At 34.0% G+C, this 21,151-nt stretch overlaps 1 protein-coding gene and 1 long non-coding RNA gene across 3 annotated transcripts in view; one reads left to right on the forward strand and one right to left on the reverse strand.

Annotated features, from left to right (window-relative positions):
* The first annotated feature begins 11,416 nt into the window (after positions 1–11,416).
* LOC105220133 (structural maintenance of chromosomes protein 3) overlaps positions 11,417–21,151 on the forward strand; it is a 32,568-nt gene continuing 22,833 nt past the window's right edge. Inside the window, exons 1-4 of one of the 2 annotated variants that reach the window (XM_011196549.3) lie at positions 11,417–11,435; positions 11,574–11,686; positions 11,738–11,852; positions 19,959–20,098. In XM_011196549.3, the coding sequence (XP_011194851.1) occupies positions 11,672–11,686; positions 11,738–11,852; positions 19,959–20,098 (270 nt within the window). In that variant the 5' untranslated portion in view covers positions 11,417–11,435; positions 11,574–11,671. Of the gene's footprint in view, positions 11,436–11,468; positions 11,499–11,573; positions 11,687–11,737; positions 11,853–19,958; positions 20,099–21,151 lie in introns of those variants that run through there. The other variant, XM_029045638.2, reaches the window with a different exon arrangement.
* On the reverse strand, positions 11,917–19,959 carry LOC128922336 (uncharacterized). The gene is made up of 2 exons (XR_008471572.1): positions 16,541–19,959; positions 11,917–16,478 (listed from the first exon to the last, which is right to left on the reverse strand). It is a non-coding gene; the product is annotated as an uncharacterized LOC128922336 (long non-coding RNA).

Raw genomic sequence — 21,151 nt, forward strand, 5'->3', positions numbered from 1 at the left:
TCTGAATTTGGAATCCCTGCAAAACTAATACGGCTATGTAAGCTGACGTTGAGCAACACCAAAAGCTCCGTCAGGATCGGGAAGGACCTCTCCAAGCCGTTCGATACCAAACGAGGCTTCAGACAGGGTGACTCACTATCGTGCGACTTCTTCAATCTATTGCTGGAAAAAATAATACGAGCTGCAGAACTAAATAGAGAGGGTACAATCTTCTACAAGAGTGTACAGCTCCTGGCGTATGCCGATGATATTGATATCACCGGAAGCAACAACCGCGCCGTTTGTTCTGCGTTTTCCAGACTAGATAAAGAAGCGAAACGTATGGGTCTGTTGGTGAATGAGGACAAGACGAAATATCTCCTGTCATCAAACAAACAGTCAGCGCACTCGCGTCTTGGCTCCCACGTCACTGTTGACAGTCATAACTTTGAAGTTGTAGATAATTTCGTTTATCTGGGAACCAGCATTAACAACACCAACAATGTCAGCCTTGAAATCCAACGCAGAATCACTCTTGCCAACAGGTGCTACTTTCGACTGAGTAGGCAATTGAAAAGTAAAGTCCTCTCTCGACGAACCAAAATCAAACTCTATAAGTCGCTCATTATTCCCGTCCTGATGTATGGCGCTGAAGCGTGGACGATGACAACATCCGATGAGACGACTCTTGGGGTTTTCGAGAGAAAGGTTCTGCGCAAGATTTATGGTCCTCTTAACATTGGCAACGGCGAATACCGCAGACGATGGAAGGATGAGCTGTACGATTTATACGACGACATTGACATAGTTCAGCGAATAAAAAGACAGCGGCTACGCTGGCTAGGTCATGTTGTACGGATGGAAGAAAACACTCCAGCTCTGAAAGTATTCGATGCAGTACCCGCTGGAGGAAGCCGCGGAAGAGGACGACCTCCACTCCGGTGGAAAGACCAAAAAGGAGGAATGAGTGGCGCGCTCTGGTGGATTCGGCTATAATCGCTTAAAGCGGTTCCTACGCCAAATATATATATATAAATGATAACCGCAAAAACGTTTGTAAAAATGAAAGTTTACTTTCCACTGAAATGCTAATATTTAAAAATTAATCTATAATAATTACACTGTCCAACAGCATTTTTGGAACAGAATAGCGACCCTATAATTCTGAAAGGGTATGTGGAGTTAATCATTTTTGTAGAACAAACTTATGGTCCAGCACGTCTGAGTTTTTTTTTACAGTGGGTCAAAGTTTTAATTTTTTGGTCGAAGGGAGAATTATATTATATGTAAGTTAATGTCTGAGAGAATTCTTATGGTCAGAGTTGTATTGTGGAATTGTATGAGGATTATTTTTGTGGAAGATCTTAACCCTCTAACTGGTTTCTTTATGGGTCAATTTGACCCTTTTTTCGAGAAAATCAAAAATTATCCTTTAAAAAAGGACATTTAAGGATTAAAATATTCTACGAAAATGTTTGGCGGAAAATTTCAGTGGGGGTCACCAAAGACACCATTGTTGTAAATATAGCTCTTTACGATTAATTGGCAAAATTACACGCCAACATATACAAAGTAGGTGAAAACGTCGTCAAGTTCGGCCGGGCCAAACACTGAGTTCTCGCGTCTAGGCAGCTGTGACTTACAAAGCGCGTGTGATAAAATTAAGCATAATTGACTTACTAAGCAGTACATATCGGGTGTGATTTTTACTAAAATTAATAGAAAAAAAGAACAATTAAAGCTTAAATAAGCATGGCGGATTCTGTTTGCAAATTAAGAGATATGTAGATAATGCCATTTTACCAGAAGTGCGCTGTGAAGGTGTTCCGGTGCCTCAACCGCCTACACATACATTTGGTGGTTTAAACATATATCCTAATTTGATAGACCAAGCTTATTTTGAAGATCTTGTAAGAGATTTATGACTAACAAAAGAGAAAGCTGAGCGTATTCCACAAAAAAGGATGAAACATACGCAAATATTTCATATCTCTTAAATAAAATTGAATACTATAAATATAAATGGGAAGTATGCGCAGACTTCAAAATTATTGCAATATTGACTGGAATGCAAACAGGATACACAAAATATATGTGCTTTCTTTGTAAATGGGATTCACGTGCTACCAGCAGCCATTATCATATTAAATATTTCGAAGAACGTAAAGAAAATATTATTGGTGACTTAAATGTATTCCATGAATCTCTTGTCCCAAAAGATAAGGTCATACTTCCACCGCTGCTGCTAAAAGCTTAAATACACAAGGGTGTGTTTTCAAACGCATTCAAACAATTTTCCCCAGATTATCTGCAGCAAAATTAAAAGAAGGTAAAATACGGTTTTAAGAAATAATTTATTTCATTTAATGTAAACTACGTTTTCTAGGAATGCTCGTTGGACCCGATATAAGAAAATTATTACAAGATGAAGAATTTTATGGTCATCTGTCGGATATGCAAAAGACAGCATTTGACTTTATGCAGCTGGTTATATCAGAATTCCTTGGAAACTCAAAAGCACAAAACTATGCAGAAAATATTGAAAGCATGCTAATCGGTTTTAACAATATTGATGTTTAGATGTCACTAAAGCTGCATTTCTGCACTCTCATCTCAATTTTTTTAAAGAAAATCTTGGAGCGGTTTCAGATGAACACGATGAAAGGATTCATCAGGATATAAAGGTATTGGAAGAAAGATTCAAAGGGAAATCCCAACCTGTAATGCTTGCTGAATACGTATGGGGCTTGTATAGAAACCTTGACACATCGGAACATTCACGTCAAGCTAAAACAGGAAAGCATATTAAGTTTAATCTTTAATCCATTGTCCTACTACTGCTGAAGCAAAAAAATAAATATGTACATACTATAATAAAGCACTATTAAAACAAAATTATAATTTTTTTATCAATCGTTAAGAGCTTTATTTACAACAATGGTGTCTTTGGTGACCCCCACTGAAATTTTCCGCCAAACATTTTCGTAGAATATTTTAATCCTTAAATGTCCTTTTTTAAAGGATATTTTTTGATTTTCTCGAAAAAGGGTCAAATTGACCCATAAAGAAACCAGTTAGAGGGTTAAGATCTTCCACAAAAATAATCCTCATACAATTCCACAATACAACTCTGACCATAAGATTTCTCTCAGACATTAACTTACAACATTTTTTTCATATAGTATAATTCTCCCTTCGACCAAAAAATGAAAACTTTGACCCACTGTAAAAAAAAACTCAGACGTGCTGGACCATAAGTTTGTTCTACAAAAATGATCTACTCAACATACCCTTTCAGAATTATGGGGTCGTTATTCTGTTCCATTCAAAAAGTCTTCATTTGTTGGACAGTGTTATTAAAAATGTAAAATACCATACAACTTTTACTTTTTTTTCCTGCAAGAGAGACCAAAAGAAATAATACAAACTTTCTTTACTGGTAACCAATACACCATAAGATAAGTAACTCTACTCGTCTTGCAGGAATTTCGTCGCAATATTAGCTGTCATCGATTGGTCACTTCTCTGCTCTCTATCTTTAGGCGCTGCTGTTGACAGACGGTCAAAAAATTCACATGTGAAAGTACAACAATGTTATCTAGTTGAATTCGTACAATAGGGTATGCGGATGTCTCATTAAAAATGCTATCGCCACTTGCTCAGTGCTGCCAAATTTTGTTTTACATATGTATACTATTCACAATGGTCGAAATGAGTCAAAGGACAAATTTTTGACAAAAATGACAATACAAATATATATGTTTGTTGTTTTTACTTTGAAATAGATTTTAGTTTATTAAATATCGTAAAGCAGAGACGCAGCTCGAAATAAAGGGATACAAAAATATTTTTGTGCAGATTTAAGTATTTCACCACCTATGAAAATGGTTCAGCACTGACTGTTTGAATTACAGGATAGAATCTGCGGATCGCGAAAGTAATCCCAACCAACATGCATGGAAATAGATTATTTTATTTTGCTACGACTCATTGTATGAAAATATGTATGGATTTTGGTGTAGTATATTTTGCAGCCATTGCATACTTTATTTGTTTTTGTGGATTGCAAAACTTTGCAATCTGTGCACCGTGCAATGGTTTTGCAACGGCAAGAGAATCCCCCTAATATTTGAACAAAATCTTTTTTTCTTTTAAAATGTACCCTATTTTGTTGTTCTTTCTTATCCAAATAATCAATTGTGTGCATACAGAGCTATACACACCAAACTAAAAGTGCGCCTGACTCCAGGAAATATCGTACCGCATATGCTACAATCGCAACTCGTATGGAACCGAGTGAGCGAGTGGACAGCAAAAGCTGTAATAGAGTTAAGAAGGAATGAGTGGCAACGTAATCGAGAGAGACGGATGGAGAGCGAGGAATAGTAGAGCCAACTGGATAAAGCTTACCCTTGCGATGAAATGCCTAGCGGTGGTACCGTAAGGGAAAAAACGAAAGCGATAGGAGACGGAGTTTAGGGTTTAGTACGTAGGCGTCCTGCTTCATAGTGAATAGGATGAATCGTGCATGCCGTTTCCGATATAACGGTATCTTTTGAAGATTCCCCCTCCGAAAACAAAAAAAAAAAAAAAAAAAAAAAAAAAAAAAAAAAAACACCAAACATGTGTGTACACCGATGGTAAAAAAACGAAAGTTTTCGCGAACATGCATTGCTATGCGCCCTTGTCAAAATTGATTGACGTAGACTGCAAGCAACTTGGTATTCAAAACTAGTTAAAGAGATTCCGTCATTAAGACAACAACATATCGCCAAAATCGATTCATGAGCCTTAATTTTTTAATCAGTCTGCAGATACGTCGGGAGATTTATGTTCTATAAAATTAACCGTTTGTGTAAAAATTATTCACATATTTCAACTTTATATTCGTTAATTTTGAAATTTTGAAACTTTTAATTTGAAAATAGAAGTACTCTATGGTCAGTCGATTATTTCTTTAGCATCAACTTGAAACACTCCTTGCTTGAAAAAAAAAAATTTAAAGCAAGACGGCTTTCATGTTCGAACAGTGAGGGTGTGGTGGTAAAACAGTAGATTGCATATATTTTGAGCACCTCCATAAATGCGCTTTTGTATGAGTTGACAGCTGTATACAAGGTGATACACATCTTCTTTTTGCCTGGCGTAGACAGTGCTTACGCGGTTATAGCCGAGTTCACAACAGCGCCAATTACTAACACCAAGTGTAGCCAGGTCCTTATCCACCTGGTCATTCCATCGGAGTGGAGGTCTCCCTCTTCCACGGCTTCCTCCGGCGGGTACTGTATCGAACACTTTCAGAGCTGGAGCATTTTCGTCCATTCGAACAACATGATCTAGACAGCGTAGCCGCGGTCTTTTTATTCGCAGTACTATGTCAATGTCGTCGCATAAATCGTAAAGCTCATCGTTCCATCGTCTGCGATATTCAATGCCAATGTTCAGAGCACCATAAAGCTTGCGCAAAATCTTTCTCTCGAAAGCTCTTAGTTTCACCTCATCTGATGTTGACATCGTCCACGCTTCTGAACCATAAAGTAGGACGGGAATGATGAGGGACTTGCAGAGTTAGATTTTTATTCGTCAAGAGAGGAATAAAAATTTCAATTGCCTACTCAATCCAAAATAGGACCTGTTGGCAAGAGTGATTCTGCTGACATTGTTATTGCTATTAATGCTGGTTTCAGATAAACGAAATTATTTACAACTTCAAAGTTATGACTGTCATCAGTGACGTGGGAGCCAAGACGCGAATGCGCTGACTGTTTGTTTGATGACAGGAGATATTTCGTCTTGTCTTCGTTCACCATTCGCTTCCAGGTGGGAAAAGCAGAACAAACAGCGCGGCGTTCGCCAGTAGCTGTACACTCTTATAGAAGATTGTACCTTCTCTGTTTAACTTTCCACACAGGAAGTCACACGATATCGAGTCACCTTGTCTGAAAGCTCGTTTGGTATCAAATCGCTCGAAGAGGTTCTTCTCGATCCTGACGGAGCTTTTGGTGTTGCTGAACATCAGCTTACACAGCCGTATTAGTTTTGCGTTCTTATCAAATTCAGACAACGCGGCGTAAAGGCAGCTCCTTTTCGTGCTGTCGAAAGCAGCTTTAAAATCGACAAAGAGATGGTGTGTGTCGATCCTCTTTTCACGGGTCTTCTCCAAGATTTGTCGCACGATGAATATATGGTCAGTTGTTGTTTTTCCAGGTCTAAAGCCACACTGATAAGGTCCAATCAGTTTGCTGACAGTGGGCTTTTGTCGTTCACACAGTACGCTCGATAGAACCTTATAAGCGATGATAAGGAGGCTTATCCCACGGTATTTGGCGCATATTGTATCCCTTTTTGTGGATTGAGCAGAGTACACTAAGTTTCCAATCGGCGGGCATGCTTTCTTCCGACCATGTTTCGCAAAGAAGGTGATGCATGCACCTTATCAGTTCTTCGCCCCCGTATTTGAATGACTCGGTCGGTAATCCATCGGCCCCGCCGCTTTGTTGTTCTTCAAGCGGGTAATTGCTACTCAAATTTCTTCATGGTCGGGTAATGGAACGTGTGTTCCATCCTCATCGGTTGGGGAGTCGGGTTCGCCATCTCCTGGTGTTGTACTTTCACTGCCATTCACCAGGTCGGAGAAGTGATTCCTCCACAAACTCAGTGTACTCTGGGCATCAAGCACTAGATCACCTCTGGGAGTCCTACAGGAGTGTGCTCCGGTCTTGAAACTTTCTGTAAGTCGCACGATCTTTTCGTAGAATTTTCGAGCATTACCTCTGTCAGCCAGCTTGTCAAGCTCTTCATACTCACGCATTTCGACCTCTTTTTTTTATGTCTGCAAATGCGTCTTGCTTCCCTCTTCAGCTCTCGGTATCTTTCCCATCCCGCTCGTGTTGCGGTCGATCGAAACATGGCAATCTGTTTTCTCTCCACTGCGAGACGACAATCCTCATCACACCACCGTAAGGTGTTTGATATGTCATCCTACAGTTCCCTTATACCGAGTTGCTGATGAATGCTCTCAGAGAGCAATAGTGCAAGACGATTAGAAAAATCGTTCGGCTGTCGGCTGTGATTGCAGCTTCTCGATGCGAACCACGGAGCGTACACATTAAAAACACTACATACATGTCGTCCATCTATCACAACATGATCGATCTGGTTGCGTGTGATTCGATCGGGGGACAGCCAAGTAGCTTGATGTATTTTCTTATGCTGGAATCTAGTACTATAGACGACCATATTTCGGGCCCCAGCGAAGTCGATCAGCCTCAGGCCACTTGGCGATGTTTCGTAATGGAGGCTGAATTTTCCGATTGTTGTGCCAAAGACAATATCTTGCAGCACTCATAGGTGCGTTCTAGGCGCTCATAGAAAGTATCTTTGGTCACATCGTTCTTTTCTTCTGTCGGGGCGGTGATACACATACATACTTTTTATTTGCAAGTTTGAAAAGGAACTAAATAACATAGACGACGACTTTCAATTTTTAGTGATATACAAAGAACACCTCAAACTAAGAAACTGAAGGAAAATTTAAACTTAAAAAATTACTTTAAATATTTGATAAATATATTATTAATAAATTAATAAATAGTATGTTTCACAAAATACTTATATTGTAGCGAAGAAAACGAGCTTAAATAATTAAAGTACACAAGATAGTAAGTAACGTAATGTTGGTTGCTATTCTTAGGAATGGGAAGGTTGCTGTGCCAGCGCATGAAAGTTGAAATTTTTCAAAAAAAAATTTTTTTTTTTTGATTGCGAAAACATACGAAAGCACCTCTCATAAAAACACATGTATTCAACCCAAATAACAAACATCCGCATTCTCGATCTATGTAGTTTCCAACTTTTTGTAGTTAAGTATCAAAGTCGGTAGTTAGAGTGGCAACATACATTAATAGCGTTTTAAGACAGCCAAATAAATTGATCAATTTAAATTTAAATCGAGAAACCCATTTCTGCCGTTTATACTGCCGGTTACTCGAATTACGATCAGCTGTTATACATTTTTGTTTTTTGCTTTTCATAAGAAGTTGGTAATTTCATCAGCTGATTATTATTTTTCAGCAGCGCCATCTTTCGTCTAGTAGTATTAATGCTATTTTATCAAAAAATTCAGCCAATCACAGACAAAGAACACATATCGTACGTTCTTGTCGCAGAGTTGCATTTGATTTTCAAGTCGATTTAAATAAAAAAATAAATCGTATTAATAATTTGTTACTCATATTATTTTATATCTATAGTAAATTTTCTTTTTACAGCTAACTATGTTTGACCGGGTGCTGCAGAGAATTTTAAAGGAATATAATTGTAGTAAATGGTTCTTGGAAAGCAAAGCGTTCTACGACGCGATTAAGCGATTACGTGGGAATCAAAATTAGAAATTTTTTTCTTATTAAATAGTACAATATTTAAATATTATCCAAAAGTTTGAAATGGATATGATTAAAATTTCAAGAATGTAAAACTTTAAACGGATTTATCTCAAAACTCGAATTTTGAGTTCAGTGGCCACGATTTCTTGAAGTTATGAAGTGATTCTGGTGAAAAATTTCCACACATCTTTATTGCAACTATTTTTTCCAGTCAGTATATGGCGAAAATTTTACTATGAATGTTATTATAGTTTCTTTGTCCAATATCTATCAAGAATTCAGTTTTAATCTTTTTTTCATTCGATCATTAAGAAATTTTTTTTGGTTTGTTGATTTGGATGAACCAATAACGAGTTAAGAAGTTCACGGCAAAAACCTTGTTTCAAACACTGCATAGAAGATGACTTACCAACGGCTAAGTTTTTGGAATTTGTAAATATAAATTTCACAAAATACTGCTTAAATATGTATCTTTAATATGCTGAATGAAATATATGATTGTATACATAAAAAAATGTAAATATGCTCATGTTTTCAACCTCTTAAACCCACCTAACCCCTTAAAGGAGACTGCATTCAGATGTGCATATATGCAAATATTTGACTATTTTTTACCATTATAGGAAAAAATGCAATAACAATTTAATGTACTTACATACATAGGTATCTATGAATCTATTTATGTACATATGTACATATATATATTTGTTCATCAAATTTATTATTAACCAAGTAAGGAAAGGCTAAGTTCGGGTGTAACCGAACATTTTATACTCTCGCAATTTATTGCTATATTTTTATTAAGATCACACACAATTTTACCCATATATTCGGCATAAAGTCCAACAAAAAAACGAAAATCATCATATAGTATGCCTTAGCCTATAGGTAATTCCTGAACCGATTTCACTCATTTTCATCACCAAAAAAAAAGTTAAGTTCAACATGTTCGATATCTGGGGCCTTGAAAAGTTATAGTCCGTTTTCGACAATATTTTCACAAGCGAAGCCAGATATGATATGCACGATTTGTGTAAAGTATTATTCCGCTATCTTATTGGTTCCCTATGTATATATTATAAAGTGAAGAAATAAGACGGAGTTCAAAATTGAGTTACATGAAAAATTGAAAAGTTGTCGTGGTTTCATCCATTTTCCACACATGTCATCAGGGTGTCAAGAAATTATTATATACCGAATTTCATTGAAATATGTCGAGTAGTTCCTGAGATATGGTTTTTGACCCATAAGTGGGCGATGCCACGCCCTTTCATTTTGTAAAAAGATCTGAGTGCAGCTTCCTTCTGCTATCATTTCTGTGAAATTTTGTGTTTCTAACGTTTTTCGTTAGCGAGTTAACGCACTTTTAGTAATTTTCAACCTAACCTTTGTATGGGAGATGGGCGTGGTTATTATCCGATTTCTCTTTGGACTGTATTAAGAAGTGGATAATAGAAACGACTACAGAAAGTTTGGTTTATATAGCTTTATTGGTTTGCGAGATATATACAAAAAACCCTGCCACGCCCACTTAAAAAAAAATACATGAGAATGTGCCCCTCCTTAATGCGATCCTATATTCCAAATTTTATTTTCATAACTTTATTTATGGCTTTGTTATGATACTGTATAGGTTTTCGGTTTTCTTCTGGTGATAACAATAAACAAAATTCGGAACAACAAAGCGGATATAAAGTAATACTCCCACATAGGAAGATAGCTATACTTGGTATGGGTGCGGGGAATCCTACCAGCAGTTCTTCAACATATACTGCAATCGCTCATCAATCTTACAATACAAATTCGAAATAGAATTCGAAGTATGTTGTAAGAAGCACTCGCAGTCCTTTGTGTCAGGAAGGAATTGTTGATTGATTGTTAATTTACAAATTTTGAACGTTCGCAATTGCACTAACTTTATTAATTTAAAGTGTACGAATATTAATAACAGTAGGAATTGTAGTGAAAATTAATTTGTATTGTATAACAACATTCAAAATCAATAATTAAAACTTTTGAAAAATTGTCAACTTTATATGTAAAATATGTAAATTTTATAAACATGTATAAATGAAAGTTTACTTTATACTGAAATACCAATATTTAAAAATTAATTCATAATAATTATTAATAATTTAAAATACCATACCAATTTTCAAATTCGAATACTACAAACAATTAACTAAATAAAAATAAAAACATATAACCTTTTTTATTTTTAAAAGTAACCGGTACCAAATTTTAGTAACGAGGCGGTGACCACACAAATGTCCGCTTCCTGTGACTAAAAGGTGACCATTAAAATGAAGAAGCTAACAAACGACTGAACAAACGATGACTTTAAATGAATTTTATTTTACGACAATCTTGCAAATATGCGAGACCCTTTTCAGTGGCATTCAAGGCATGCTTACAATTAATTCACAATCAGCTGATACTACCACAATATTGCCAAAGAGCGCTCATTTAGCTTATGTTGCCGTATTACAAATTTACTATTTTTATATAAAGCAACGTTAAATGACTACCACTATTGTCTTTCATGCACTCTCGTTTCTGAAATTACACCACGAACCCTGGTCGAAAATGTGCTCTTGATCATGCGCAATAGTGTTGTGGCGATAGAATATTTTATTGAGGTATCCTCATACTCTCTTGTACGAATTCAACTGGATAACTTTGTTGTTACTTTCACATATAGAGTTTTTGACAAGCGATAGATATCAAGCAGAGAATTGACAAATCGAATACAAATATTGATTCAATTCAATAAACACTGTAATAGTCAGAATTTTTGTTTGGATAGACAGTTGTATCAAAATATTTTCAAATTATTACAAAAATATTGACTACATTCATCTCTCTGAAATTATATATATGTTGAACAAGTCTTGAATCTCCCTTAGTTAAAGTTTATTGCTTAATTTTTTTAGAAATGAAAACGTAACTGACAAACCAACAAATTTAGATAATTGCTAGCAATAGTTATCAGGTCAATTAATTTTCACAACTGAAAGAAGCATTCAGTATTTATTCTGCAACATTTATTGTTTGTTCCAAAGATTATCCATGGTTTGTTCAAAGATTTGTCGTATAAACTAGTGGTGAAGTTTTTCTTGTTATCGAAATGAAATAGTAATTGATGGAGACCGTGTATATCGAATTTTAAACGTATAATCTTAAACATTATTTATGTTTACTATTGTATAGATCAAGATTTGTATTCACATTTGGTGGAAAACTTTATTCTCAAGCATTGTATATAGACAAATGTTTGCAATTGTTGAGCTATAAACATTAAAATTACAATGCATATCAAACAGGTACGTTACTCGTTTATGAGAAGTAAAGGAGTTTCAAGTGTTATATTTCAGATTATAATACAAGGATTTAAAAGCTATAAAGATCAAACCGTGGTCGAACCCTTTGACAAGAGGCATAATGTGGTTGTTGGCAGGAACGGTTCTGGAAAGAGTAATTTTTTTTATGGTGAGATAATTGTTAATAACAAATGTTAAAATATAAACCAAGGTTAAATCGCCCGGTTAAAAAAGTATGGACCTAATAACCGCCTAAGTAGAACTCTTACGTATTTTAAGGATATATTCTGGCTGAGTTTCAGGACAAAGCCCACGAATTCGAGGTTAATATACGCTAATCGAGATCTTCAAGATTAAACTTGCCAAACTAAAGCCGAAAGAAATGTCACAAAAATATGAATTTAAAAATGCAAAGTATATATGTATGTATATTGCGGCACGATTCTGATTACTTTGGCGATTCTGGTTACGTATTGTGCTATTGGCTGAACGAGGAGACTCTTTAGATAAGGAATATATATGCATATGTAAATAATGTGGCTCAAACTTATTGTTTTTTAAATTTTTATATTTAGGAAGTCCAAATTTGTTTATTCCTCACACATGATATTGTAATATATTTATATATTTAACACAATTTTCTTACATTCTTCACTTCACATATTGAAAAATTCATTCATCATTGAATTTATTTCGAATTTTACTTGTATTTAATTTTTGTATTTTTTCAAGCAAAAGTTACTTATTTTTAAAATCACTTAGCACACTAATACCTTAAAATGTTTGTACGTTAAAAATTAGAAAACGAGCGTCGCTACATCTTAGAAACTTACTTATTAACGTCACCGCACCTACTACTTTTATTGATACCATGGAGTTTGATCGGCCAGTGCTATTTTTTTTTTAAAGTGCTGAAGACGGTCAATTCATAAAGTAGTTCTTAGCACAAAAAACTTAAGAGACGAGGATTATTCGCACTTTTTAACCAATTCAAGTAAGTACCGAAGTATTTTGCAACGACTACATAACATAACGGTTGTTTGTAAGTCCTAAAACTAAACGAGTTAGATATAGGGTTATATATACCAAAGTGATCAGGGTGACGAGTAAAGTTCAAATCCGGATGTCTGTCTGTCCGTCCGTCCGTCTGTCCGTCTGTCCGTCCGTGCAAGCTGTAACTTGAGTAAAAATTGAGATATCTTAATGAAACTTGGAACACGTGTTCCTTGGAACCATAAGAAGGTTAAGTTCGAAGATGGGCGGAATCGGACCACTGCCACGCCCACAAAATGGCGATAACCAAAAACACATAAAGAGCTACAACTAAGCCATAAATAAAGTTATGAAAATAACATTTGGAATATAGGGTCGCATTAGGGAGGGGCACATTTGAATGTAATTTTTTTGGAAAAGTGGGCGTGACCCCGCCCCCAAATAGGTTTTTTGTATATAACTCGCAAACCAATAAAGCTATATAAACCAAACTTTCTGCAGTCGTTTCTTTTAGTCATTATCTAATACAGTCAAAAATGAAAGAAATCGGATAATAACCCCGCCCACCTCCCATACGAAAGTTAGGTTGAAAATTACCAAAAGTGGGTTAACTCACTAACGAAAAACGTCAGATACACTAAATTTAACAGAAGAAATAGCAGAAGGAAGCTTCACTCAAATTTTTTTACAAAATGAAAAATGGGCGTGGCATCGCCCACTTATGGGTCAAAAACCATATCTCAGGAACTACTCGACAGATTTCAATGAAAATTGGTATATAATATTTTCTTGACACCCTGACAACACGGTTAAAAAAATTAAAATCGATTCACAACCACGACTACTTTCCTTATAACTCAATTTTGAATTCCATCTGAATCCTTCACTTTATAATATATACATTAGGAACCAATGAACATAGCGAAATAAAACTTTACAGAAATATTGTATATGATGCCACAGATATCACTTGTGAAAAAATTGTCGAAAACGGACTATAACTTTTCAAGGCCCCTGATATCGAACATGTTGAACTCAGCGCTTAAGGTTAAATTTTAACCGAAAAGATGGGTAAATCTCTCAGCTAATTTAATGTAATTCAGAGGAAATTGTTTTCTTCCAATAGTGTGTCTCAGTCCCAAAAATTATTAAAATCGGGTCACAACATCTCCTAGCTCCCATATACCTAATTATAGGTTTTTTTAAAATACGGTGAGCTTTATTACGCATATATGTATTGGTTAATATGTGATATATCTTAGCAAAATTAAGTGAGCGTACAGTATTGGATATAGGGTCCCTTGCTGGTGAAATTGAATGAAATCGATTCAAGAATTACCTCAGCCCTCATATCTACATATGACGATTTTCGTTATTCTATTAAACTTTATGCCGAATTTATGGGTAAATTTGTGCGTTATCTTAATAAAATTTCTTCAATAAATTGCGAGAGTATAAAATGTTCGGTTACACCCGAAGTTAGCCTTTTCTTACTTGTTTTATTCGCAAATCATAGCCCTTTGGCGTATAATGTTATTTTGGCATGAAATATAAAAGACAAATCTTTCCACATTAAAAATAACCGTAGTATAGCCAAAATCAGGAGTGTCTAAAGTTTTTTCGCGTACAACTACTTTATTCATTGGAAGCCTTAAGCTGTGCTTTCAAAAAATTACCTTGGTTTTTAACTTTTTTCTGAATTGGCTGCCTTCGGTCGGGCTTTCAAAAAACCTTGGTTGAGCCAATATGATTATTTTATTTATTTTTTCGTTTTCCTCATAATAGTTAAATAAATCTTATGAAATATGTGTGTGAAAAGTGATTTTTAAAATATATTATACTATTTAATTTACTTAAAAAATCTGTAATAAAAGGAAAATGTACATTTGCTCCAATGCCTCTGCAATTTTTTTTTCAATATTTCTTTATTTATTGAATCTGCTTTTACTTTAAGCCTAACAATTAGTTATAAAATCTTAAAACTATTTAAAAAACTAGACAAGCTCAAACAAGTGATTGAGCTGTATTGCTGAAACGTTGCTCTTTAGTACGCAGGCATATCCCTTCTTTGTAGGCGTGTTTGACCGCAGGAATGTACTAAGGCATTAGCCAATGGGTTTGGGTGATCACGGAGTTTAGATATATATTTCAATCTGCTGTCCTCTACTGCTTTCTTTACCATAGGGATACCAAGATCTTTATGGATATTTTCATTGCGAATGTACCATGGTGAGCACGTGATTGATCTAAGCATTTTCGATTGGAACCTTTGTATTATATCAATATTAGTTGCACAGGTCGTACCCCACAGTTGAATGCCATACATCCAAATCGGCTTTATGACCGCATTGTATAAAAGCACTTTGTTGTCTAGGCTAAGTTTAGAGTTTTTATTTAAAAGCCAATTTAAATTTGCAGCTCTTATCTTCATGCACGTTATTTTACTAGATATATGTTTTCTCCATGTTCTTCTATCTAGGTGAATACCAAGATAGGTAACTTCATTCACTTGAGGCACTAGAATATTGTTCATTTTTACTGCCGGGCACATTTTTGGTCTTAGCGAAAATGTAACGTGCTTACACTTTTGTTCATTCACATTTATACGCCAGTTGGCTAGCCATTCTTCGACAGATCTTAAGTGCTCCGATAATATTCTTGATGCTATAATGTGGCATTTGTTACGGCTCACTAAAGCTGTGTCATCCGCGAAAGTTGATGATTGATTGATTGATCTGCATTTTAGTTTCAAATAGTTGAGTTGAAAAATGTGCGTTTGCGGTACTTATAAATTTTTTCATCCGGAGGACTTTCCAACCTCTTTCCAACAGTACTCTGATCGTGGCGCATATATTTTTTCATCCGGAGGATTTCCTCTTTCCAACAGTACTCTCTGATCGCGGCGCCAAAGAAATCGGAATTATAAGTTCGGAAATAATTTTTAAGGGACATACCTAGGTGACCGCCCATAAAAAGGCAGTTTTAAAATTTTAAATTCGGCAGTTTATAATATACAAGTTTTGTTGAAATTGGTCGAGTATAATTACCTATTTATTTAACAATTTACACGTACTATTAATGATAAATTTATACTTCTAACATAATTAACTTATTAGGGAAACTTTAGTATAGTATCCCACGATTTCAGTTGAAATAAAATGCCGCCGGAAACTTATAGTTTTCGAGATATTAGCATTTTAAGTTGAGAATTTCACAAACTTTATATTGCAATTTCTCGAAATAATAGTTACTTTTTAATTTATATCATGCATTTATTATACACTAACATTTCATTACATTGTTTCTACATATTTATTTGATATCACTTCGTTTAATATTTGCTTTAAATAAGTATTTTAATTTTTACACAATTTTGTTTATATGCACATTAACCCTGTGACAGATATATCGCGCATTACGAGAAAATAACTCTGGTCGATCAAATATGTACCATGGTTTATCAACAGAAAAGAATACAATTATTATAATTCATGTCCTTTTTTATCCACCTTTATTCGTTTGTAAAATATGTAGATAATGATAAGATGTATAGTATTGCCAGATACGAGCTCTGTAGCGCTTTATACATAGCCGCGAAGGGAGATATTTGCCAACCTAATATGTTTTTCGTAAAAATCTTAGTATTTTGTACATTTTCCTTGTATGTTTCTTTTCGTCGATTATATTAAGCATTAAAAAAAAATAATTTTTATCGCGAAATGTTGAAATACTTAAATCACATACAAATTAAAATTGATCCGTCAGCACAAATATTATTATTGAGAGCCAGACAATTCATCACCTATTGTTCACGAAAAAAAATTAATTTATTGAGCTATATTCACGAACTTACAAAGTAATTACTTGGATAATAATTGGGTTTTGATGTTGACACAATTAAATTCAACATGCAACCGCTGTTACCAGAAATTGAAACCGGCTATACCATTTTTGTCTATGTATTTTGAAATAAATAGTGACTCTAAATAATTTCATTTTATCAAAAAATTTTCTAGAATGTAATTTAACGTACACCTGATCAAAAGAAATGCGTGGCCTCGTTACTAGTGTTTATTAATACAATATATTTTTATTTGAAGTAATAAAAAATGGAAGTTTTTTTAAGTTTCTTCCAAAGTAAAGAATTTTCTAACCCACTGAATAACAAATTATCCATTCAAAAATAATTTTGTATCACAATATACTTTAACTATTTGGCAGGTGTTTAATACCAGAGACAGACGTGCAAAATTAATTGACATTAAGAAATGCTAATACGCATATAGAAATTTTATGGTAACAGACAGCTGATTGAATTTTTAATCACATTTTCGTTGCTGGTCATCGTTGTTGTTGAAACTGTTTTTTGTTTGCTTTCTGCCATCTAAAAACATTAAAACTAGTCATTGTTAATATATTTGTACATAATTTAATTTGCTAAATAAAAACATAAATTATTTGTTTATGTTTTCTTCTTCTTTGTGCATATCACTCTGCTCTCACAATAGCAAAAATCGTTAAATTTTGGGCAGCAAAACCAACTTTGTGCAAGTTAAAGCAAATCAAGTCCTATAATGTAGATTATCGCTGCCCGCTGTCGAGATTATAAGACAATGGGGCATTCGTAAACGTCATTTAAATGCATTGCATATTTTGGCAAAGCAAGGTGTAATGAATAAATGCTTTGCATGGCATGGGCATGTTTTAAAAAAGCTGTGCATAGTTTAACTCTGACTAGATTTGGTGCCGTAGATAGTCCGATTGTGTATGATTATTGAAAAGCTTCCATTTCTCTATTGTTGTAAAAATTATTATTGTAAAAAAAAATTAGACATTATTAATGGTCCAGGAATTACATCAGCTTTTAAATATTTTGGTGGACTTTATTCCGAAAATCGAATTGTGTGTTATTATAATAGAAATACGTAAATAACTTACGGGAATATAATATGTTCGGTTACAACCGAACTTAGCCCTTCCGTACTTGTGTATTGCCTTAAAGAGCTTACAAACTAACTTTCAAAACCTTCTTCCACGTTTAATTAATTCAGAAGGCACTCCTTAGCTTTTCAAATCTGTTTCTTTATAAAGAGGTTGAATATAGGGTCTTATTTCTTCGTGGGTGCGAAACAAATTGCTTTCATTCATGATAAGATCAATTGCTTTTCTATAAAAAAAAAAGGAATCCTGTTTCCAAAAATTTTCTGTAACAGCAATTACCTTTGATCTTCATCTTAGAGAAATAAGATAAATTTCTGTTGTTGTTGAAGTGGCATAAAATATTCTCCAAATAATTTTGAGGAATGCTGCCGATATGATAGTTCTTGGTCGGATAAAAATCCGGGTCCGTTCCGGTTACGCTTAACCGACTGTCTGTTCTTTCAATCATCTTTCTTAACAAACTCCTTCCAAAATCCTATTTCAATGCCTTCTGTTCTTTCAACAATGTCCCAAACATCCCATACAAAGGTTAGGTTGAAAATACTAAGAGTGCGTTCGCTCACTAACGAAAAACGTCAGAAACACTAAATTTTACAAAAAAAAAATAGCAGAAGAAAGCTGCACTCAGATTTTTTTACAAAATGGAAAATGGGCGTGGCATCGCCCACTTTTGGGTCAAAAACCATATCTCATGAACTACTCGACAGATTTCAATGAAATTCGGTATATAATATTTTCTTATGAAGGTAGCGAAATAAAACTTTGCACAAATACTGTATATGATCTGTGGCTTCACTTGTGAAAAATTTGTCGAAATCGGACTATAACTTTTCAATGCCCCAGATATCAAATATGAAGAACTCAGTGCCCCATGGTAACTTTTCACCGAAAATTTCGGTAAATCTCTCAGGTATCTTAATTTAATTCAGAGGAAATATTTTTCTTCTAATAGTGAGTCTCTGTACCAGAAATGGTTAAAATCGGGTCATAACTTCCCTTATGAGAATACCTAATTATAGGATTTTCAAAAATGCGATGAGCTTAATAGCTTATTAATCGGTTAATATGTGATATATATTTATGCCGAATATATGGGTCAAATTGTGTTTTCTTAATAAAAATATAGCAATAAACAACCGTACAACCGATAACTTGAGTAAAAATTTAGATATCTTAATGAAACTTGGTACATATATTCCTTAACACCCTGCTCATTGAAAATGGGCGAAATCGCCATTGCCCCGACCACAAAATGGCGAAAGCCGCAAAACACATAAAGTGCCATAACTAAGTCATAAATAAAGCTCTGAAAATAAAATTTGGTACTAAGGATCGCACTAAGAAGAGGGATATTTGGATGTAAATTTTTTTGGAAAGTGGGCGTGGTCTCGCCCTCTGTTAATATTTTTGTACATGTCTCGTAAACTACTAAAGCTGCCATTTTCTTATGTAGTTCAAAAATGGAAGAACTAGGATTATAACCACGCCCACCTCCCATACGAAGGTTTGTTGAAAACTACTAAAAATGCTTTAATTCACTAAGAAAAAACACTAGAAACCTTCAATTTCATAGTAAAGGTGGTAAAGAAGAGCTGCACTCAAATTCTAAATGGCCGCCTACTTATGGGTCAAAAACGATATCTCCGAACTTACTAGACCAATTTTAATGAAATTCAGTTCATAAAATTTTCCTGGCATACCACTAAAATGTTTTGAAAATGTGCCAAATCGGTTCATAATCACGCCTACTTTCCATATACCAGAGCTTTGAAGTCGATTTGAATCGTTTACTTTATAATATATAAAGTAAGCACTAGTGAAGATATCGGAACAAAACTTTGCACAAATACAAAGTATAGTTAAAAATACATAAATATAGTTAATAAAAAAAACTAAAAAACAAACTTTTATTCCACATCAAACTAAAAAAATTAAAAACAATTCTTAATATTAGCTGATAAAAATAATTAACGAAAAATACTTGTATTCTTTGTTAAAAATCGTGAGTTGCTCAATATGATCATCCCATTTAATTATATCAATTTATAACTTTTGTAGGTTTATATTCACATTTACATTTGGACTGCATACTCAACTGATGATATTGCTTTTGAATAGTTTTATTTTGCATTATGAGTTTTGTGCCCAATGCTTTGAGATATCCTAATAAATAGGTCTCGTTTATATTAAAAATATATTTAAATTTGTTTACTTTAGATCTAGCATGTTCACGAATATGTATTAATATTAACTAATGTAGTCAGTGAAACACATTATTAAAAATAATTACTGTCTCCTGCTATGTTTAATTATTAAATTAATTTTTTTATTTTTATTTTAGCAATACAATTTGTACTTAGTGATGAGTTTACTCATCTGCGTCCTGAACAGAGACAAGCGCTTTTGCATGAAGGAACAGGCGCTAGGGTTATTTCGGCCTACGTTGAGATAATTTTCGATAATAGCGATAACCGAGTTCCAGTAAGTATACATTATTTTTATATTTATTATATTCTACTACAGCCTACGTATATTAGGTACCATGATTCAATTATAAAAGGTTTGGTAAGTAGTGACAGCAAAGTTTTGACACTGCGTTATAAAAGAAGGAAAGAAAAAAGGGAAAGATTTGTTCGCTATTTATTCAAGAACGTAGTTAAAAATATATTCTAAGTTGTATAAAATATACTATTATTCAACCAACCAAAATTAATAAGTAGCATACAAATATGTCTAATTTTCTTCTAATAATGTTTTGAATTTTTATTTTTTATATAGGTGAGTCACAACCAGTGCAGGGAGTTAATATCTATTTAATATTAATAGTTATAGAGATTTAATATTTTTCCCATGAAACCAACATTTAATTTTATTTTCGGAAATTAGTATTAAAACTTTATAATTAATCATTAGACACATACAAATAGATTAGTCCGGCAGAAGTTACTTACACATTATGCATTCGCTTCAATTGATGCGCTAGGAAGATTCTAAGAATGGACAAATAACATATGATTGAATCATTATTAGGTACGAATGGCACGAATATGAAAACTGTATTGATTAATTTTTCAATGCTCATTCTTTTCTCATTTTTTTCATGAAATGTGTTTGCTTTATGGCGATTTCATGTCTCACAAACTTGTTTTAGGGTTGTCAAAGTTGCCCGTTCTTTTCTCAAAATTTGTATCGTTATCAAAGTCATTTCAAATATTTATATGAGAGATAGAAATATGCGAAGTGTATTCAACAAAGTGAAATAAATTTTTGACATACCCTTGTCTGACAATAAAATAGTAAACAATTCATGTATTTGTTTACATTAACCCATCTTTTTTATCTTGAACAATATAATATATATTGATAAAATTTGTGACAATTTGTCAGTTGGAGCACTAAACATTTGTAAAATGCCTCTATGAGTTGTTATGCACAAGCAGAAAGAGTATTCGGCATTTTCTTTTATTCATTTAAAAACTATATTTTTTTTGGTTTGAAACTTTTGAATTTCAAAATTTAAATTTTTGAATAGGC

The sequence above is a fragment of the Zeugodacus cucurbitae genome, chromosome 5 (assembly GCF_028554725.1).
Source record: "Zeugodacus cucurbitae isolate PBARC_wt_2022May chromosome 5, idZeuCucr1.2, whole genome shotgun sequence".
Classification (NCBI taxonomy): Eukaryota; Metazoa; Arthropoda; class Insecta; order Diptera; family Tephritidae; genus Zeugodacus; species Zeugodacus cucurbitae.